The sequence below is a fragment of the Gobio gobio genome (assembly GCF_949357685.1).
Source record: "Gobio gobio genome assembly, chromosome: 10".
Lineage (NCBI taxonomy): Eukaryota > Metazoa > Chordata > Actinopteri > Cypriniformes > Gobionidae > Gobio > Gobio gobio.
This window is the reverse complement of record NC_137116.1, coordinates 29110430-29133826: the sequence shown is the minus strand read 5'-3', so window position 1 is coordinate 29133826 and position 23397 is coordinate 29110430. Positions and strand designations below refer to the sequence as shown.

Genomic DNA, 23397 nt, shown 5'->3' with positions numbered 1-23397 from the left:
AATTTGAAACTTTACAAATTATTTTATACAGAAATTCATGGTGAATACTTAAGTTTAAAATTGTGAAAAAACAACAATATAAACTATGAAAAAAAATCTAATCATATACCCTGTACTGTACAATTTATTGCAGCATCATCTTTGTGATTCCAATCAGAAAGCCAAAAACAATATATTTCTATGCAAAAGTTGACAGAAATATGAATGATCTTTTTATGGAGTGAAATTAAAGGTTTTAAATAAGACGAACAGAATGCCAGTGCATAATAATCCTTTATTCATTCAACTTAATCTATATGCATATGGTTCTTTACCACAGGATTCATCAGAAAAAAAAGAAATCAAAGAAAATAGAGGAAAAACTGAACCCTCTACAAAAATGTATATAGCCTCTCTTTGCCTTTACATATTCTGTTCACTCGACAGGTAGCAAGCAGTGGAGTCAGCTGATCTCAACATCTGAACACTATAGAACCCTGTCTCATAGTCAAGTGCTTAAAAGACCCACTAAGTTCTCAGCTATTCCAGCAGAAGAAAAAAATGATTTCTCGTTTGCATGTTTGTGTATTATTGTGTCCAATTGTGAAAGGCAGTTCTCAGGCTGGACAAATCATGAGGGCTGGTGAGTTGAATACAAACTGAAGTTCACAACAAGAGCCGGAAGAAAAATGTGTGATGGATTGTAAACAAAGAAGCATGAACCGGTTACAATCAGCATAGTTTTGTGCATATGTGCCTGACAGGAACAATAACTGCATCTAATCCTCACTTCAGGTTGTTCATTTTTTTTTCTCCTGTTAGTGTTGCTAAAGTTTATTCCAAAATTCAAATTATGAAGGTTCAAATACAATGGTGTCACGGATATGATGAAGGGGGGGCAGGATGTCTCTGCAGCTGGCTGACTGCTACCTTAGGACCCCCCCGAAATACATCACTGCAACCCATAACCAACAACCATATCAATTTTCTCCATCCACTTTCTGGACGATAATGGGGTATTGGCACTGAGCTACAGCGCCATGTTTAAATGCTGATAAGAGAGAGACGTGTGCTGAAGTTACAGGAGTTGTGGCTCCAATACGATGCATTAAAGTCTCTTCTGTAAGAGACGCTGAGAACTGTGGGACTGGTCTATAATACTGAGTCAATGGCGAGTACAATCACTGCTGCTATTGAACTTCCTGCAGGTCACGGAGCGTCTGGAGAGGGTCTCGTTCAGCTGGGGCATGAATGAAGGGAAGCTGCTATTGAGGGAGACGATCAAACCTAAGCATGTGGGAGGAATAAGGCAGAAGACAGTGACAGGAGAGAAGGGTGAACTTCAGTGTTTACTTGGTGTGAACCATAGAGGTGCTGAACAGAAGCTTCTGCTTTTTCTTTTTCTTCTTCCCCCCTTTCTCATCTAAAAAAAAGAAAAGAAAGATAACATGTATCAAACGTTCTGGAAAACACCAACAGCGGTTTTGGAGAAAACTAAAACTCTGCTTTTATTTTTCCTTTGTTTAAATGTGAGCTAGATGAGTGGAGTGCCGTTTCGTTTAAATGAATCAGCTGGTTCAAAGAAAGGATTTACTGATTCACTTTGAAAGGTCTCTGTCCAGAAGTCCCTGTGTGGCATTTTATGCATATTTGTGGTTTAACAAATGTTTTATTACAGGGTATCTGCAGGTTTCACCAAGTCAAATTTAAGCCTTTTTAAGACCATTGTGAATGAAATTTAAGACCTATATTACGCAATACATTTTTAAAAAGGAAATGCAGACGCATCAAGTATCAGTAAACTTTCACTTCCCCACAGCTCGATCCCACCAGAATTTCACAATATATATAAATATATTTTTTTGGGTGATTTGTTTGAGATCAAAATGACTAAAATTGTGGTGGTAATTTCCAGAAATGTACATGTTTTTTTTCATAATTAGGATGCCACATTTACCATATTATTATTATGTTATATGCACAATAGTTACACATGACAATAAAACAAACAAAATGCATAAATATTGTTTGGTATCTTACAAACAAAAAAAAAGGCTAGGCCGGTGGTGTGCCATCTAGATTTAAAGGAACACTCCACTTTTTTTGAAAATAGGCTCATTTTACAAGTCCCCTAGAGTTAAATAGTTGAGTTTTACCGTTTTTGAATCCATTCAGCCGATCTTTGTATCTGGCTGTAGCACTTTTAGCATAGCTTAGCATACATCATTGATTCTGGTCAGTCCATTAGCATCTCATTCAAAAAATGACCAAAGACACTTTCAATATTTTTCCTATTTAAAACTTGACTCTTCTACCGTTACATCGTGTGCTAAGACAAACTGAAAATGAAAAGTTGCGATTTTCTACACCTATATGGCTAGGAACTACTTTCTCATTCCTGCGTAATAGTCGCGGATCTTCGCGGCAGTACCATGGCTTTTAATCAGCAAGAATTAATTAAATTAATCAAAAGTGACAGCAAATAAATTTATAACGGTACTAAGGAATGATTTCTGAAAGATCATGTGACATTGAAGAGTGAATGTGACTATAAATTCAGCTTTGCCATCACAGGAATAAATAACATTTTAAAACATATTTCACATTATTACTAGTTTTACTGTATTTTTTGATCAAATAAAAGCAGCTTTGGTGAGCAGAATATAAAAGTCTTACTGACCCCAGACTTTTTGAACCGTAGTGTATAGAAATGTTTCTCTCACCAGGGATGGGTAAAGCCTGTGCTGGGGTTTGATTTCCATTGTCCAGCTGTGACAAAGCCTGCTCGAAGGCCTGACTGAAGGAGTTTTGGAAACTGGGTACTGGGACCCGATCCGAGCCGTCACTCTCTCCATCACTGTCTGCCATAGGAGGGGCCAGGAACATGTCTGCTATGGAGGAAAATACACACAACACGTCACGTCACTACAAAACTATGCTGATATGAGTTAATTAACAGTGAGCCAACAAGACACAAGTGAGGTCACAGGAGGCTCACCTTTCTTTGAGATGCTTTTAGGCCCAGCATCCACACGGGCTTTCCCATCTTTCAGCATCTACACCAGAGAGGATCATCAGTATGGTACAATTTGACGCTCACAATGGCATTCTTTTATTTAACTATATTCAAATTTAGTTTTAAATTTCACTTCATGTGACGATTTTTTCCACCACATGTGAATTTCGCTTGTTATAAACGCGAAAGAACGCGCTTTAGGCAAACCTGAGCGAAGGACATGCAGTGAGAGTCCTCTTCCACACTCAGGGATGGACTGTGCTCAGTCAGATTAGGGAACATCACTCCATCTGAAATAAATACAGGAAATAAGCACAAAAGATAAAGCACTGAAGGCCAGGGGCCTCATTTATAAAACTTTGGGTAGGATTTGCGTCAGAAGTGGCGTACGGATGAAACATAGGACGTGCGTACGCACAGAAATATTCGGATTTATAAAACCGTGCACACGCACATCCTACGCAGTTTTCCCTTAATAAATCACAATCAATTCTAAATGTAGCGCAGCTTTTGCGGCTTCATGTAATGCCCATAGTTGCCCATAAATAGTCCGTGAAACGCCCATAAGTTAATATTCATTGATTGCGAAATCATGGCAAACACAGAGAGGAAATAAAAAAAACTTAACTTCACTCAATGTGAAGTAGAAATTATCGTTGGCGAGGTGGAAAAGAGGAGAAAAATATTTTTTGGAGTGACACAGTGTGGGCATTACTAATGCCAAAAAGGCACTTGAGTGCCAAAAGGTTGCAGATGCCGTAAATGCTGTAGCATCACAACCTCGGACCATGGCCGAAATAAAAAAAGAAATGGTCGGACATCAAAGTCGAGGCAAAAAATTACGCGTCTAGCGCTCCATCGCCAGAGTGTGTCTGCCACGGGTGGGGGAAAGGGGACACCGGAGCTGACCCCGCTTGATGAGAGACTGGTGGCAATTATTGGGGAATCCCTATTAATCCCTATCCCTATTATCTACGTGGAAATGGGAAATAGTTCAGTGCAAATGTAATTTCTTGCAGCTTTCTGAATGGTTGAGACATACGTCATATGTTATTTTATCGAAAATAAAACAAACTAAAGGCATTTGCATTAATACCATGATTCCGTAGCTGATGAAGAAATTTTTACTATGAAAACAACTTTCCCCAGTGGACAATTAATACATCTATCTATCTATTTATCTATACATCTCCCTAATTATATATCTATCTGTCTATCTAATTGCATCTATATCTGCTCCGCCAGACGGACACATTGACGAGAATATCAGTTTTGTACATTTCGTTCTGTTTACCATATTATTTATGAGGATGAATTGCATAACATGCCAATATTATTGCAGAACATATTTCACTTTTTTTTTTTTTCATTTCTGTTGTAATTTTCGTTTGATTTTGTTTGTTTTACACTGCAGATCGATCAAACGGGTGTTCGTGTAGGCTGTTAATTGTAATACTTGTTTTGTGAAGTCTTCATGTTATTTATGAGAGGCAGTATTGCCATTTCTTTTACACAACGGTCAACAGTTTCACACACTTTCACGTGTTTCTTCCATCTGCCGACGGTGTCGCCATTTCTCATTTAGTTTTTGTGCGTACGCCTGGGTCAGAGCTTGCGTGAAGGACCGCACATTTTCCCGTCAAGTTTGCTTTTTACAAATACCAATTATTGCGTAGAGAGTGGCGTACGCCTTCTTTTGTGCGTACGCAACGTTTATAAATGAGGCCCCAGGTCAAGAGAGAGTGTGAGTGTTACCTGATGAAGGGCTGCTGCTCAGAGGGGACGGGGGTCCCAGCAGGAACTCTGGGAGCTGCATCTGTGAGCCGCCCTGAGGAGGAGATCCAAACGCAGGAAAATGCTGGAGGTTCTCCAGCCCAATGTGCACCTCTGGATCTGAACACAACAAGACGACACATTCAATAAATCACACTCTGACAAAAGCAATTACAACATTGAGCTGAAAAATGTTCCACAATCTGACAGTTTGTCTACTTTTTTCAGAAATGTAATAAGCGATGGGCAATTAAATCCTCACATTTCCCCTGTTTCCTGTTTTCCTCCATCTCAATCCTCTTCTCCCTTCTCTTTTCATCCCTTGCTTTCTTCTGTCTCAGGCGCTTCCGTTTCTCTAAGTCATCTGCCAGAAAGACAAAAATGTTAAAAACGTATAATACTCATTTTGTAGAACTCGCAAATACAATCACATAATACATATTTAATTTTTTTCCCAAACTTGTATAGCAAAACATTGAACCCTGACATATAGTATAATACAGTATTTCCCATTTCCACTTTGTAAACATGGTTTTCAAAGAAAGTGCATTTTTCCACCAAAAAAGCTTGATCATTTCTTAACTAGCAAGAGTAAAACAAAGGCACGAGTATTGTCATTTTACTACAAAAGTGTAAACATTTAATATCTCTGACATTCTCATTTCTTTTATAGTGGAGTTGTATTACAGTATTGTATTATTTGGCATGCATGTACCTGCGAAGCTGTCTAAGGTCTCTTTTGAGAGAACGGGTGGCTGAAGATTAAGCTCACAGAGGCTGAACTCGCACGTGAGGGGCAGGTGAGAGAGGTAACGATGCCGACGCCGAATATCCTACAAATGAGGTCTGTGTTAATTACTTCATCATGATTACTTAAAACCTGATCCTTTGAGAGCAGCACAAATTCACCATAGTAAAAGATTATTTTTTTACACACAAAATGCCAGGATGTTAACTGGGCACTGAGGTCATCTGAAAATGTATCGTAGTACTGTCAGATATGTGTGAGACTCTGGGTACCTCAGAGACAGTGTGTCCATCAATCTCCACTACTGTAGCGGTGATAGACTGAGGGCTGTTCTCCAGGCTCCCGTACTCCCTCAGCAGACAGCGCACGTTCACTGGGTGCAGAAACATCTGCTGACCATCCTCAGCTACAGATACAGGAGACAGAGATACATCATATTTACTCTCCATCTCTACTGCTTACAGTTACGTACAGTTAAGTAGCTTTAAGCATCATTACAAAATAGTCTAACACACACCTTGATAGAAGTAGTAATATGGGCCATGATGAGCGGTCTGACTGGCCTGAGGGGTCTCTTCTACAGGTTTGTCCTCCAGAGCCCCTTCAGGCATCTCTTCAGCCACCTCAGGAACACTCTGAGCAGCCAACTCTTCCACTGGCTCCTCATGAGCCTCCTGAAGCTCATCATCAAAAGCTGAGGCATACTGCAGGATGGGCTGTGGTGGGACACAGTACATTAAGCCCATTGATGCACACTGAAATTTGGTCAATATTCAGGTTGCAATTTATATTAAGTGCCTTTAACTACTATGCACTAACATTTAAATGAATCAGTCGATACAATGCACTTAATGTGTACATGTATGATTTACATTGTACTTTTATCTGAAAAAAAAAAACTGTAATTACATATATAATTACACTGTTGACCCTTCTTTTCCACCTTAAACCTACCCAAACCTGTCTCTAATCACACCTGTGTTCCACCTCAATGGCAGCAAAAGTGTTCTGGGTTGCACTTTATTTTAAAGTATGTGCACTTACAGTGTACTTACCAAAGAAAGTACTGGGTAATATAAGACGGGACAGGAATTTTGACATAATAATTGTGTGTATTTGACAGTTTAAGCGTATTAAGCCACTCATTTTGGTACTTGCGACTCACAAGCTGCTTGAGACTGAGAGGTGGCTTTATGTGTGCTTATATAGATCACTTTTGGTGTGAGCGCAAAACCTGCGTAAATTGGTAAAATTATGCACAATACAAGCATTATTTAACTGGAGTCAGTGAGAGGCAGCGGGTGTGTGTGACTTCACCATCAAGAGAGAATAGAGCGAGAACACGCAGCTGACGTTATTGCCTGTACTGCTGGCAACAAAACAGACTGGCTCTGAATCAGAAAGATGTGAGACTGACTGACCGGCCGGTTACTGGTCCGAGTATGCCAAAAATCATCCGGTTCTGGTCATGGCCAGTCAAATAGTGCATCTCTAATAAGCACATTGTACGTAACATTCTTTTTAGCAGTTTAACACAGTGTCTAAACCGAACATGAGCCACACGATGCGACAAAAGCAAATATAACCCATTATAATCAATAATGCTGTCTACACTGGATGTGGCGTTTTTTCACGTCCAGTGTAGACAGACAGCCTGAAGCGGTTGCGGCGCGGCACCGGTGTAGACAGCGTAAGACACCAAATATTAAGTGGGAAGAGAAATTAACGATTCAAAGGGGAGTTCAGTGGAAAAATTCTTGAACAGACCACAAGATCACACTGTTTGTCTTTATTGTCATATTGCTAGAGCAGAATTAAAAGCCATAAACTTGCAACACAGCACTCGACTTGTTATTGTCCTTACAGTGAATGACAAAATTCACAAGCGCAGTGGATGAGGACTACTTTGATTGAGACCATCATGATCATTATAATCTGTAGCCCAGAGCCTGTGGGGCATACTAAAAGAGATGAGCACCGTTTCTACTGACCTTGGAGGTAGTCAGGTTCTTGACCACAGTCACCTCAGGAGAGGAGTGCTCCGATAGAGACAGTTTCCTCATGTCCACCGCATCAACAGAACCGCCATCCTTACGGCGACACTTCAAAAGACCCTCTTCCCGCTCCTATTCATTCAGAGATAAAACATGAGGGTAACATTTTAGTGTAAAAGCTCAACGCCTTGCCAACTTGTGTATCTTTTCAAGTAAACAAAAAAATAAGTGTTTAGCCTTTTTAAAATGCCACATATCCATTCAGTTTCATAAAAGCATGAAGCATAAACTGTTTATAGTAATAAATCGTACAATAAATTACATGTTACAAGTTATTGTCCCCTTAAACGGCTTTAATGTAGTTTACAATATTTTTTACTTTTTCTTTTTGTGATTTTGGCAGATGCTTTTATCCGAAGGTATTCCAAAGTGATCAAAAATCATGTAGCTTTTCCCTTTATTATTTTTTTCAGGCATTACTAAATGTCCCATTGTATGTTTTCAGTTGTATAAAACAGTTTAATAAATGTTATATAGATGGTCGCATGTAAACATTTAAGTTTGTAATTCAATAATTCTCATTGTTTTTTCTGAAATAAATGACACAATAAATTGCATAACCACAGTTATACAATTCAAAAATAGCTTCAACGTCAATTAAACTATTTGAGTAACTTATACCAACTACTTTTCAAAACAGCAGTGTGACTTGTTTAACTAGTTTTGAGTTTCAAAGCAGCTTGTCCAACCAAACATTCATACGGCGGTGTGAATGCTTGTGTACCTGCAGTTGCAGTAAGGCGCTCTGTATGAAACAGGCCTGCGGGTCGTCTTTCTCTTGGCTGAACTGGGATTGGAGAGCCATCCTCTCTTCAGCCAGCAAACCCAAAACCTGCTGCTGAGATGCCAGCAGCAGCTTGGAGTATGCGCGCAAATGCACATCTGCAAATGGGGAGAGGGTGTCAAATAAGACATGCTCAGGTGAACACCACAAAAATCTCATGCAAACAGCAGAATGCCTCACCTCCAAAATGAATGGGCTCCTCCACTTTAACCCACTGAGAGCTGGGAAGAGCCACCAGCGATCCTTTCTCTCTCCGCATCAGACGCATAGTGATGACGTTACCAGACACGTACTGACGGGTCTCCATGGCAACCACACTGAAATTTGATGAGAAGGGTTTCAATGACAACATAAATGAGACATTACAATCTGTTAACTTTGAGCAAATATGTACACTAAGATTTTTTCATCTTAAATTGTCAATTATTAGAGACTTCTTTTTAAAGAAATTGAAAAAAAGGTAGTGTATATGGCACTTTTATGTACCGGGTGTTTGATTGAGGCAAACTTTTTTTTCTCCCTTTTTTGTTAGATGAAGTTTACATAATGATGTTCACATTATAAGGTGCACGATTTCTGAGAAGCACTGTGGAAAATGTAAATCAACACCTAAACAACAACATTTGCTAGATGTCTGTTCTGCGTGTGCTGAAAAAAAGTATTGCGTTTGTACCTAGTTCTGGCAGTATAAATGGGAGAAAAACAAAGTGGATCGGTCCCATCAGACCAAACACCATAACATTCTTGTGGCCAATCAGCAATAGGGGGCGCATCTGCTCATGATGCGGGAGGAGAGAGAGAGCGGGCGAGAGATTTGTAGAAAGACTGTAGATAGAGAGAGGGCTGAGATATTACCAAAGAGGGAATGGTCAGAGGAATATAATTGGAAAAAGAAGAGTTACAATCAGGCAAGAGCTAGCACCACGTTAACATTGGAAAAGCTTTCCAGCGCTGGAGAGACATTGGAGAGCGGAAAGGCCTGAAAATGGATTGCTTTGTTTCAGCATGACACTCATTTTTGCTAACTTTCGCAAAACCAAACTAAGCTGTTGCGTGTGGTTGAATCGCAGCTGATTCATCCATACTTGTGCGAGCTGTCTGAGTGGTTAGTGGTTGCCTGTGGTGTATAGCTTGTTTGTTATATTGGGGCAAGCAATGAAGGGAGGGGTGTGTTTGTTTGGTTGATTTCAAATATCAACATTGTTTCTCAGAAATCGCTTACTGCACCTTTAACCAAAACCAAACAAGCATTACAAACTGGCAATTTCAGTATGAACCTCTTGAGATCAGCGCTGTGCACGGCCTCATAGCAAATGGGGCACTTGGACCAACTCTTCTCACTCAGAGAGAGGTAGTGCAACATGCATGGCCAACAGTAGATGTGGCCGCATCGCGTCATGTGGGCCGCCACAGGGGGATACAGGCAGATCGGACAAGACGGCACCTCATGACTGTAGATGCGCTGTGTGGAATGAGAAAAACATCATGAGCAACATTTGAAGAAAATGCACTGTCGGCATAAAACAAAGAAGTGTGAATTCTGTACTGACCACTTGCTGCACACAGTCCCAGTCCACCAAAGTGTCCGGATCAGTGAAGTGGGCTTGATAATCTTGATCGTCAATTACCACAAACTGGCAACTTGTGGACAAAAGGAAGATGTACTCATCAGCTAATCATTTTTCTCTTTTGACTACATGAACTGACACATTACACCAGAACAAATTAAGCAAGCACATTGAGTGCAAGCTGTAAATCCAGTTTGGCCAAATAGAAAAAGGTGGAGCAGACCTAAACGGTTTAATCACTTTTAAACAGTACACTAGTGTTTACAGTTAACTAACACTTTTAAAGAACATTTATGTTAAATGAAATAAAATTTAGAAATTTAGATAATACTTTCAGGAAATATTTCAGATATTAAAAAAGGAAGAAAAAAAAAAAGAAGAAATTCAAAATATTAATAAAAAGATTTTATAATACCATTGTGCCATATTACAGGGGTCATGACATGGATTTTTTTTTATGTTCCTTGAAGTTCACTTATGTTAATAACGCTTTTTTTCACAAAAAAACAACTATACAGCTCTGTAAAAAATTAAGAAGTTAATTAAGAAGAAGTGGTCTCAATTTTTTCCCAGAGCTGTTTACGCAGAAAAACAATTTTTCTCAACTTTCATTCTGACCCTCTGTCTAAAATGATCCGTTTTTAAGGGGCTGATCCTTTAAGGCTTGTCAGTAAACAGACACTGTTATGATTGACCAACGCCATCACACACAAGTTTGTGTTTTGAAAACATTATACATTAAACCTTCATTTATAGACAAAGCTTTATGAAATAATTTACTTGCTGTTTGTGATGCAGCTGCTGTCAGATCCAATACAGTTGGCTGCTTCATCTTTCAACAAAAGTTTCTTTGCGAACTCACCATTACACCGTCCTAACTACACGTGACGCGATAAGATTCCAGCGTCAAGCAACCTGTCTGTCCACACCAGACGCGATGCGACTACGAGATGTGACAAAGTCAATCAAAAACCACAGCCAATCAGAATAGCGTGTGGGCAGGCTCTCACGGCAAGCGCACGGCACCAGAGATTAATCTTGACGGCACTCACAAGGAAATGGATAAACAATCAAATTCACAAATATTACACCATTTAAACATTATAAAAATACATACTGTGTTACTAAAACAATCACTGTCATAGAATATACTTGTTTGTTCACAGTTTGAAAGTTCTTGTTTCCATTTGTTTAATTTCAGGATATGAGGTGAATTATCCATTGTTGCTTTTAGTACGACTATGTTACAAAGCTGGGAGCACTACATGATATTCAAAGTCACATTACACGCTTTAAAAGGTCCTGTTCTTCGTGATCCCATTTTTAAAACTTTAGTTAGTGTGTAATGTTGCTGTTAGAGCATATATAATACCTGTAAAATTATAAAGCTCAAAGTTCAATGCCAAGCGAGATATTTTATTTAACAGAAGTTCCCTTTCAAAGCCTACAGCGAACGGCCGGTTTGGACTACATCCCTGTACGCATTGCGTCAGTAGAACAGTTTGTCGACTAACCTCCGCCCACAAGAGTACGCGAAAAAGGGGGCGTGGTCTTGTTGCTCCCGCGTGGATAAGAGGAAGTGTTGCATTCGGTTGCGTTTGTATATTTTGTTTGTCGCCATGTCGTCGAGACGCTGTTATTTTCATCCCGGAGTCAAGTCACCTTTGTTTGGCTTTCCCAGGGACGCTGTACTTAGAGATCATTGAGCGCATGCATCCCCGTTATGGTGAGAGGCGTGACCTTTCCGGTAACGTTCGCTAAGCTGCTGTCGAAACACAACACGGGAACCGCTGGCACAATCAGAACTCGTTACGTGTTTCCGAAGGAGGGACTTCATAGAACAGGGAAATCTTTCAAGCCGTTTTGAGGACAGTGAAAACAGCAGTATACAGATAAGTAAATTGTGTGAAAAATACTGTGTTTTTTTACACGCGAAACATGAACACATGTTATATTGCACACTGTAAACACAATCAAAGCTTCAAAAAAAACACGAAAAACGGGACCTTTAAACATTAAACAAAGCACATAAACACTACCTGAGATTATCATTGCCATGTTTTGTGTTGTTGTTCCAGCCGCAACATCGTGGAAATAGAAACCGTTTCTAAAATAGAATCATCCCGTGTTGCCGTCGCGGCTGGTTAGGACAAAAACTCTAATTAACATGGAAAAGACACCTTTTATCGAGTGTCGCGGCATCGTGTCGCGTGTAGTTAGGACACGGTGTTACATTGTGTCTCATTTACAAATTGAAATGCTCCGATCCGGAACACTATTAAAATTAGCCATCCACTTGTTTCAGACGCTGGGATCCTCTGTACAGAGACGCAAACGAGTGGTTTAAACTGGATGGCAGTCATATGCAAATGTGTTTGCCCATGTGACATCACAGATCCCACAATATCAAAACGAGTCGTTTTTGGAGCTTGGTTAAAGCCACAATGTGTCCTTTTTCGCCGCTAGAGGTCGTTTATTCAAAACAAAGGTGTAGCTTGATGACACCTTGATTTCGCAGAGGGCCGCTTCTGCTTTTTCCGGTGTTGCGTATGTGGGGTAATGCAGCACTGTTTTATCATATTAGATACATTTAAGTGTTTAAAAGTTATGTTATAATGCTACTCTGTCCGTTCGCTCGGCAGCTACTATGAGACACTTGTTGCACACTGCAGTAAGCTAGATCAATATTAGGCATGGTAAATGATAGGCGACGCACGGACATGGTCCATGTCCTGATTAAAATGGCTTATTTCTCTAGATTTAAACATTCTTGGAAACATTTGGGATAATTTAAGTACACAAGTCAACAAAATATATAACATTATTCTGGTAGATTTAGTATATTTTAAGCAAAAAATCTCACATTTTTTAAGCTCTCAATTAAAACTCTTTGTCTAATGGTACAAAGGCCTCTTATATTATCAAATGATCAAGGCAAATTGGATTTCTCATGTCATGACCCTTTTAATAAATAATATAATACTACATTAATGATGCTAAAATAACACTGCAGTACACTAAATATTGTTGCGTGTGATTTAATACCAATTCATATAAAAGTATTCAACATATTCTGCTGTACTCACTTAGCCTGTAGGAAAAGCTCCTTGTTGAAGGGCTTGTGTTTGTGACCCCACTTGTTGCGGCGACCCCAGCAGGAATGGCTATCTCCTACGGAGCCAAAATGGCCTCCACGTGGCTCAAACGTAAAGTTGAGCAGGTGATTCAGACTTATCTTTTTGGGTCCAGCAAACTGAGCCGGGCTAAACTCGGCCCGGCGGTTCTCTGCTACCTAATGAGAGAGAACAACAGTTTATCCTGGTTACTACATGATTACTGCAATTTTCATTTTAGCATGCAATAAAGAAGCATAAAAACATGGAAGTACAAATGAATCATATTCCAAAGGCTTATTGTATCACACCTCTTCTCTTCTCCCACCACCATCGAGGCCATACTGTCGCCCCCCTCCGCCACCTCTCTGAGGGGGTCTCTTGTCAAAATTCTTGCTTTTATGTGGCTGGGAGCGTCGTGGGCCTGGAAAGCTCTCGGCCTTGGCAAAAGCAGGCTCACGTTTGCGGCTATAGCGCTTTGAGCCCCCATTATTCTTACCATCTAACAGAACAGGGAAAAGAACAATAAATGTCAAAATATATGAATTCCAAGCATAACATTTTACTTGACTTTTTGACTGCAACAGTGACAATTTGATACGTGTCGTTTCTCCGCAAGCTGAAATTATATCTATGCCCCTGAAGTGAAAATGAAAATGTGCACTTTTCAATATTTTTTGACAACATTCACACAGGCCTTAGCCAAACAATCCAGTCACACGCTGCTCTCTAAAGTGTTTCAGAGAACGACATGATAAGAGCAGGGGGTGTAAACGCACACAGCTTATCATCCGGCAGCAGAGACCGCTGTCCTGTACGGTTCACAAGCCCACGTCAAAACATTGTCATACTCAAAACTAAAACATAGACAACACTGTTTAAGTTGTTATCTACAGTGATTTGCTTCTGATATGCTGGAGGCTTTCTTCGGTCCATCCAAAAACTAGAGGGCAATACAGCACTGAAGCTTTTCTTTTGGTCACATGGCAGACTGCTGACAAGAATAGCTCCTGACCATGATCCTCATGCATCTGATCTGCTACTAAGAGGAGTAGCAGATGAAATAAACCTAAATATGAATACGGTTGGAAATGTTGGATTAGTTTAGGGCCATTCATTTTTGATATTGGTTTATCGGTAACACTTTACAATAAGGTTCATTAGTTAACATTAGTAAATATGAACTAATATTGACTGCACTTATAAAGCATGTATTTATCTTTGTTAATGTTAATTTCAACATTTACTAATGCATTATTAAAATATTGTTAACATTAGTTAATGCACTGTGAACTAACATGAACAACTGTATTTTTATTAACTAACGTTAACAAAGATGAACAAATACAGTAACAAATGCACTGCTCATGGTTAGCTCATGTTAGTTGATACATTAACAAATGTTAACTAATGAAACCTTATTGTAAAGCGTTACCGGTTTATCTATATAAGAGTGACACACACACACCACCCATGTTGTGTTATCGGAACATACGTTTGTATCAGGTGGATTATGGACATATGCACTGACATAGATGGACACCAGAACAATTTACATAATCACAGTAAATCCAGCATGATCAATTTGGGAAAAGGTTGAACTGGTTTAATAGACATTAAATCAGAGTAAATAACGTTACTGCCCCTTATAAGGAATATGTGTTTATTTCTGACACATTAAATGCTAAGCTTTATTAATATTTTACGAGTTTCTCTGTTGTTTATTCGAGAAACGGGCCAATCGCTAGCCGTGGCTACGTCATCTCGACAGACACAAACAAAACCATGCCTCAAGTCCCAAACCCACATAAACACTTTCCCCTCAAAACTGACAATGACACGCGTGTGTTTGTGAGTGTAAGACGTTGAATCTGTAACGTTAACTTACCTGTTTTGGTTTTAGTGTCTGTAGGAGTCGAGCCTGTAGAGCTGGAACGGGGCGGGATCTTCGTGTTGTTGCTGCTGCTGTTGTTTGCGTTTGGGTTTTTCTCCATTTTGAGGCCGAACTCCGGGGAGAGAGCGTCGGAGCTCTTTTGCATTAAACGGTGTAAACGGGGAGAACAACGGGTTGTTGTGAACGCGGGTCAGGCGACGAAGGCCCTTATTCATTTCTGTCAAACGCGGAGAACCCATCACGGCGACATCTTGACCACAAACAAACCGAGAAAAAACAGAGACACAATCAAAATGTCTCAGTAAAAAAAGCTGTGCTAACAAAAAAACAAGTGCCCAAAAAGCGGGGCCTCGCCCCTTGAAAAGCGCAGTTTCCTTGGCGTGGGAAGTGTTGCGCCCCACAAGGCGTCAGCCGCTCTCCGAAAGAGGAAAACGGATGAATATATGGGTTTTAACCCAAATTTTACTTCAGCTAAAGAAAGTCAGGCATATGGCGACAGGTCGCCAAACGGGAACCGCAAACACCCGGATGAGGTTTATAAGTCTCGCAGGGTTTGCGAAGTGCGCATGCGCGGACTCACCGATTCTCATTGGGGCATTTGACTGCAAGATGTGGTGTAATCTATTTTTTACAGTCTATGGGTGTAATGCATGTGTAATCTTGCATACTTTTTATAGGCGGAGTTCTGTTTTGCTGTCAAAGCATTTGTTGTTATTAATATTTGGTTTATTTGAAACACACGTTCACAGACGTTTTCAGTGAATAACAACAAGGAAAAACAATAGTTTTGGTTAGTACAGAAGAAAAAAACGAGATACACGTGACCTACACAACACATGGTCAGAGTTCATAGTCTTCATACAATAATAACATTAATGTAAAGATATACTCAACTTACAAATCGTTCACAGTATAAAATGAAAACCCGCTCCAAAAATCTTTCTTATAAGTATCAGAAATATTAGGGCTCCACATGAACCATGTCCTATCAGAACATGGGATCACTGAATGTTACACAATGCCTCGAAGACCTACACAACTAGCACAAAGGTTTGTTTTAGATCTCCTCGTCATCATCATCATCACTCCAATCTTCGTAAGCTTCCTCCTCTCTGACAGCATGCAGGGAACAGCTCAGGATTGCTCTCCTAACGTCTTGCTTTTCAGCTGTTGTGGAAGGGAAGAGAAATACAGTCAAATTAAATCCCATATCTGCACAAATATCAAACTATAAGAAAAAACACTCTTATAATATTGCATTTATAGTATTGTATCATTTCCAGAGATGTATAGTTTGACACCTGCCATGCTGTTTTTCAAAATAAATAAATATACTGGTTTTGTGAAAAATGGTTACTATAATTTTCTCATGATCTCGACATAATGAACGTTTGTTTTCTCAAGATGATGACTTAATTTTTAAGGTGCACTCGAATATGGAATATTGCAGTATTATAAATGATTTATCTGTGCACATCATTATTTTCAGTGTTGGGTAAGTTATTATAAAAAGTAATAATTACCATCAACTAATTACATCTTCAACAGTGTAATTAGATTACTGTACTAATTACTCTCTATAAAAATGTTGCATTACTTATTATTTACCTTCTAAATCTCATATCAAATTAACCTCGAACAGTTAAAAAATACAAGGATAGACATGAAACTGCTCTTTTAATTCTTCCAAATAATATAAAAATGCAAAAATTACTCTTGAACTGACCAAAGAATTTAAAAGGAGCTTACATTAATTGAACTGAACTGAATATACTTTATCGTCCCATTTCTGGAAAATTGGACTTCCACAACATTGGACTTAAATAACAAAATACATACCAACAGACAACGTTAAAGGGTTAGTTCACCCAAAAATGAAAATTAGCCCATGATTTACACACCCTCAAGTCATCCTAGGTGTATCTGACTCTTCTTTCAGACGATATTAAAAATGTCCTGGCTCTTCCAAGCTTTATAATGGCAGTGAATTGTTGTTTCATTTTAGAAGTCCATGTTTTGGAAGTGCATCTATCCATCATGTAACTGCTCCACACAGCTCCAGGGGGTTAATAAAGGCCTTCTGAAGCGAAGCGATGCATTTGTGTAAGAAAAATATACATTTTTAAAACTTTATAAAGTAAAATATCTAGCTTCCGCCAGATCGGACAAAAAACGTAACTGGTGTGCAATGTCGTCAGACGTAGCGTAAGCATTTTGAACTGCGAGAGGCACTACACTTTTTCCCGTAAGTTGAATACAGAAGGCGATCTGGTGGAAGCTAGATAATTTACGTTTTAAATATGGATATTTTTCTACACAATCGCATCGCTTCGCTTCAGAAGGCCTTTATTAACCCCGCGGAGCCGTGTGGAGCAGTTATATGATGGATGGATGCACTTTAATGGACTTCTATGGACAAAAACTAAACAACACTTCACTGCCATTATAAAGCTTGGAAGAGCCAGGACATTTTTTAATATAACTATGATTGTATTCGTCTGAAAGAAGAATGTCAGATACACCTAGGATAACTTTGAGTAACTTTGAGGGTGAGTAAATCATGGGCTAATTTTCATTTTTAGGTGAACTAACCCAAATAAGCAACACCTAAATTATATCAAAAACCTACAGTATACCAAATTAATCTCAGATTTGGAATTCTAAATTCGTATTTGGCACAAAAGAGTTTTTATTTACGATGTGATTAACAAATCAAAATCTAAATGGTCTCCCAGAGGGTAGCATATTAAAATTCTAATGAAAAAAAATGTGTCATCAGCAGCAATTTTCTAGCTTGTTTTAAAATGTAATCTTTTCTTCTTTCTGATGATGCGTTTACTGGTATGAGGGCAGGACAACCTGTCACTCACACGACGTCACAGCAATAGAAAAACACAACCATTCAATCAATTACCAATGGATAAAATCAAGTTCCGCCCTACTGTAAATTATTTCTTGCTCGAGAAGCCATTTCATTTCAGAAGCCCTGTTTACACCTGGTATTAAGATGCATTTTGGTTGATCGGATCACAAGTGGACAACGCTAAATACAGGTGTAAACATAGTGCTTTCATAGTGTAAACGCTGTGGTTGAATGCATTCGAACAGCCACAAAAGACCGTCTGATCTCCGCCTACTGACTTTGCCTGCTGAAGACCCAAGTTTGGTTTGAAGAAAATCATACCAAGCACAATGTTCTCGCACAATTCCTGATTTCTAACAGGCACTCACTGCGTTCGGCGTGGTCCTGCGGCTGTCAGAGCAGAAACTGAAGCGGTTGCAAAAATGGTTACCCACCCATAAACTCAAAGAAATCCGGACAGAAGTGGTTGAAAGTGGACAAGAGAGAAGGATTAAAATACCAGGTGTAAATGGGTATGAGTCTCCCTCGTACACTTGTGATCCAATCGACCAAAACGCATCTTAATACCAGGGGCCGGTTGCATAAACCGTTAAGACTAGTCTTACAAGTTAGACATACATTTTTTTCTTTAAGACTGTTCATAATTTTTTTTAAATCAGTTACATAAAAACATAGACAACTGTACTACAACAGAGGAGACTTTTTCCACCTTATTTTTAACAAAACAGCAGGCACGGACATTTTAAACTTAATTACTTAAATTTGTTTAAATATTTCAACAGGGTTACCAATGGGTAGGTTTAGGGCTAGGTCAATATATCGGACCAATATATCAATTAAACAACCAAATCATCGCTAGGGTCCTAGAACTGCAGTCCTGAAAATGCAGCCTCCAGATTTGCAGGCAGATGCTACTTGTTTTTTCCCCCCAAGTTACGCAGGCGAACCGAGGTGACAACACAGTCAGCTTCTAGTTCTTTGGGTTTGGTTTGGTGTGTCCCTACCTTAAAGGTCCCGTTTTTCCTGATTTTTTTGAAGCTTTTATTGTGTTTACAGTGTGCAATATAACATGTGTTCATGTTTCGCGTGTAAAAATTTATTTTTCACACAATTTACTTTTCTGTATACCCCTGTTTTCACTGTCCTAAAAACGGCTTGAAGATTTCCTTATTCTATGAAGTCCCTCCTTCAGAAATACGTAACGAGTTCTGATTGTGCCAGCGGTTCCCGTGTAGTGATTCGACAGCAACTTAGCGCACGTTGCCCAGAAAAGTCACGCCTCTTACCATAACGGGGAGATGCATACACTCAAATACCCCTTTTCCACCAAGGCAGTGCTAGAGCTAGATCGGAGCCAGAGCCTAGTTTCAAATCGGTTCTTTGTGTTTCCACACCCAAAGCCCCAGCTCCGAGCCAGGAAAAGTGGTTCTTAAGTAGCACCAAAACATTGCTGGGCTAGAACAGGGCTAGAAGTAAGAACCGATTACGTCAGGCGCTGGGGGCGGGGTCAAAAGACCAACACAAACTTGAGATCTGCCATTGTTGAAATAGCAGCTAATGGAGCTAACAGCTGCTGCTCGTTTGTAATCTCCGTCTATACAAATTACGGCGAACTGCATGAATGCGTTGGATTCGCTGTGTTTTGATGCCGATGTAGGATCGTAAAGCATTGTGAATCAATAGTAACGCAACGTTTGCATTGTTGAAGGAAGGCTTGTTCGCAGTGGTGCTGTGCAGACCGATCGCCGTATGATAACGAGTCCAGCGAGAGCACACGACTCCTTATGCTTTTGATTCACTCATGCGTTTTTTTATATATCATACGTGGATCGGTCTGCACAGCGCCGATGCATCTCGAACAAGCCTGGTGTGTGTTTGTGTTTCCCGCTGCCCAGGGTTGCCAGGTTTTCACAACAAAACCCACCCAATTGCTACTCAAAACAAGCCCAATCGCATTTCAGGGGGGCTTCCCCGGTAAAAATCACATTTGGGGGTAAAATATGTGTTTTTTTGGCATGGTTGCCTACTAAAATTCGCATTCCCGGGGCTAAATATCACATAATTGGGGTCGCTTCAACCCGCGACATGAAAAACAGCCCGCAGCAACAGTGATGAAGTAGTCCAACGACTGCCGCTGCCTCGCTAGCGTTGCTGAGAAAGATGAGACGTATACAGTGACGTAAGACCTGGCTCTGTTGTGGCTCTCAGCAGGTGGAAAAGCAAACGGTTCTCAGTCGAACCAACTATGAACTGGGACTAGCTCTGGCTCTGAACTAGCTCTAGCACTGCCTTGGTGGAAAAGGGGTAAAAGTACAGCGTCCCTGAAGGCCAAACAAAGGTGATTTGACTCCGGGATGAAAATAACAGCGTCTGGACGACATGGCGACAAACACACTCTACAAACGCAACCGAACGCAACACTTCCTCTTCTCCACGTGGGAGAGCAACAAGACCACACCCCCTTTTTTGTGTATTCTTGTGGGCGGAGGTTAGTCAACAAACTGTTCTACTGACGCAGTGTGTACAGGGATGTAGTCCAAACCGGCCGTTCGCTGTAGGCTTTGAAAGGGAACTTCTGTTAAATAAAATATCTCGCTTGGCATTGAACTTTAAGCTTTATAATTTTACAGGTATTATTTATGCTCTAACAGCAACATTACACACTAACTAAAGTTTGAAAGATGGGATCACGAAGAACAGGACCTTTAAGATGACGTAAAATTAAAACAGCCTTCTGTCTGTGCTGTTTGACTTCTTTGCTCACTGTTTTGCTATTATTCTCGTTCGCTAAGCTGAACAGCCAATCAGAGTTCCCTCTCTCACTAACGACCCAACGCCGATTCTACATGTTGAATCGGAACACACCAAAAAAAAAAAAAAAAGTAAAATAAGTTGCCTGACAACCGACCGTCGGCTTGGTGAAAGCTTTTGATATGTCACAACATGGAAGAATATCCCAACTTCCATTTCATGTGGACTTTAATTTTCATGTTAGTAATCCTAATAGACATGGTATGAAATGTAACTGCTGTCGGATAATGGATTGCATGTTTACGTCGAAATCACAAGAAAACACAAATAAATAATAACACATTGTCTCTTTGGTAACTCACCATGTAACTTAGCAATAACTTACCATCGTTTTTGCAGTCCAGCAGCATTCTGTTGAGCTGCTGTCTATTGTACTTGACAAGAAACTTCTGACATGTTCTAATCGTCCCTGTGGAAGAGATCAGGTAAAGACATGAATGGTTGTAAGAACATACATGTAAAGACATTGCGGGGAGTTGGCTGTCATCTAGACATCTAGCATCAGTACCTCCAACATGTAAACAGTTGAGGAAGCACGGAAAACTCTGGCCTCTGCTCTCAATGCAAGTGATGAAAGCAAGGGCAGACCAGATGAGTCGATATTGCCATTTCCTGCAGCGTATAAAGATCACTCCGGTTTGGGCATTCAGGTATTTCACTACAGAAAATTTGAGAAGATTTTATCTTTGGGCTGAGCTACATAAATGCAATATCACGCTTAATGAGTTAAAATAACGATAAGATAAACAATGATCAGTTGGGTTATTTCTTATATCGTTGAGACCAGTTTTTACCCAGCACCCCTATGTTAAACTGCGCTGATCCGTAGTCCCCGTGTGCTCGGTTCACGGCTTCTCGGACTGTTTTGTAAAAGGCTTTCTCCCCCAACAGCTGCAAACTGCTCCGTTCAGAGACGCAAACCTCGCATAGCAAATACCTGCACACAGTCCAAAGAATAACGAAACGTCATGATTGTTTAGAAGTTTAAAACCTAAAAAGTGCACTGTCTTTTTTTCTTTTTCTTCATTACCTCGACTTGAATCGGACCATATTTCCAACACGTGCATAACTGGCGTTGAAAACACTGCACTTTACTTCCGGGTTTCTTTGGCCAATAATATTCCTCGTTGGTCAAAGGGGGCGGGGTGACCGTTTGACATCAAAATAGTTGATGTATTATTTTTAACAGTATATCACAATATTGACATAATATAGTGACAAGACTGTTCGTCTGAAGGCTACTAAAACCAAACAATGTTTTACAGTATAAAAAAAAAAAATATATATATATATATATATATATATATATATATATATATATGTCAATTTATTGACAAAGTGTAGCCTATTCGAATTTGTATTAATAGCCTACATTGATATTTATTGAATAGGCCTATGCTTTTCTTTTTTTCATAACATAGACACACAATAGCCTATGGCAAGCCGTTTTGACTTTTATTTATTTCCAGGATATTAATTTGTGATATCGATAATTGAATTTTCAGCAGTTAAAATGCAAATTCTTGATATCAGGTATTAGGTTTACTAGCAATGGCAATTTTTGATATCTGGAATTACATTTCCAATATGGCAAGCCGTTTTGATTTGTGTTCATTCCCAGGATATGAATTCTCAAACCGATCTCACGTAGCCTATTTTATGAGGGGGCTAATTCGTACAAATTTTTACGACCCCACTCGTACGAATTTGTACGATTTTTGCTAATTCGTGTTGGTCAGTTCGTGTGATTTCGTACAAATTACGTCCCCCTGCAGTATAGACAAACCATAGGCTGCCATTCAAATTCAATTGTTGATATGAAGAATTGATTTCTTACTAGTTGAAATTCCAATTTCACATATCAGGAATACAATTCTTACAAGGAAAAACCTTTATTTTGTATTATCAATAATATAGTGCAAATGTCTATTCATGATAATTGAACTGCTACTAGTAAAAATGTTCATTTTTGATATCAATAATTCGATTAACAATGCTAATCTCTGCTATCATGAATGTGATTGTTAATAAGAAAGCCATTTTAGATATCTGAAAATATATTGATATCGATTGATCAACTAGCCAATTGCATTTGAATGGCAGCCTATGATGAAAATGTAGGCCTAATTGTTGATATCGAGAATTATCATTTTAACTAGTGAAAACGTAGCCTAATTGTTGATATCAAGAATTCATATCAGTGAATAAAAGTCTCATTTAATTTCTGATATCATGAATGTGATTGTTTCTAAGAAAGCCATTTTAGATATCTGAAATTATATTGGTATTAGGAATTGAACATTTAATTTTTGATGTCAGAAATGCTGATTGTTGATATCAAGAATTAAATTCCTGATATCAATAATTGCATTTGAATGGCAGCCTATCGTGACATTTAAATGCATGCCTATTATTGAATGGAACTAAACGAACATGAACAATTAACAGTGTGTATTAGCGAATTAACGAAGATTAATAAATATTGAAACAACTGTATCTATTAGTTAATGTTAATGCATTGTAGTTAAAGCCCTTCTAGCATACCTGGCGCATTTAAAATCGATTTGTTTACACCATATTTTAGTCACACGAGATTTCCGTCATATGTATAATCATTATTAACTGAAGAGGGCGCTAGACAACAGCGAAAATTTGAAGGGTGCTTTATGTTGCCCACTATTTGTCACTGAATATATAGGCTATCTAATAGCCTACTAACATTAATAATATCGATACGATTATTATTAATAAGAACAACACAAAACCATACAAAACTGAGAACATGCATCTAGCA

The 23397-nt window shown here is 39.2% G+C and overlaps 2 protein-coding genes across 3 annotated transcripts; both read right to left on the bottom strand.

Moving 5' to 3' along the window:
* Positions 1-254: 254 nt before the first annotated feature.
* Positions 255-15475, bottom strand: rnf10 (ring finger protein 10). Of its 2 annotated transcripts, none has more exons than XM_079827944.1 (17): positions 14924-15475; positions 13347-13537; positions 13009-13214; positions 9905-9995; positions 9632-9816; positions 8535-8671; positions 8295-8452; positions 7508-7642; positions 6034-6232; positions 5789-5922; positions 5484-5601; positions 5031-5132; positions 4751-4888; positions 3203-3285; positions 2978-3035; positions 2703-2870; positions 255-1402 (listed from the first exon to the last, which is right to left on the bottom strand). In XM_079827944.1, exons 1-17 carry the CDS (start codon positions 15072-15074, stop codon positions 1329-1331), a joined length of 2328 nt encoding a protein of 775 aa, XP_079684070.1. In that variant the 5' UTR covers positions 15075-15475; the 3' UTR covers positions 255-1328. The 2 variants fall into 2 exon arrangements, with proteins under 2 accessions (XP_079684070.1, XP_079684071.1); XM_079827945.1 differs by having other exon boundaries at positions 2703-2867.
* Positions 15476-15621: 146 nt separating this feature from the next.
* On the bottom strand, positions 15622-21690 carry pop5 (POP5 homolog, ribonuclease P/MRP subunit). Its single transcript, XM_079827952.1, has 5 exons — positions 21634-21690; positions 21398-21540; positions 21112-21261; positions 20929-21012; positions 15622-16096 (listed from the first exon to the last, which is right to left on the bottom strand). Exons 1-5 carry the CDS (start codon positions 21651-21653, stop codon positions 15987-15989), a joined length of 507 nt encoding a protein of 168 aa, XP_079684078.1. The 5' UTR covers positions 21654-21690; the 3' UTR covers positions 15622-15986.
* Positions 21691-23397: the final 1707 nt, after the last annotated feature.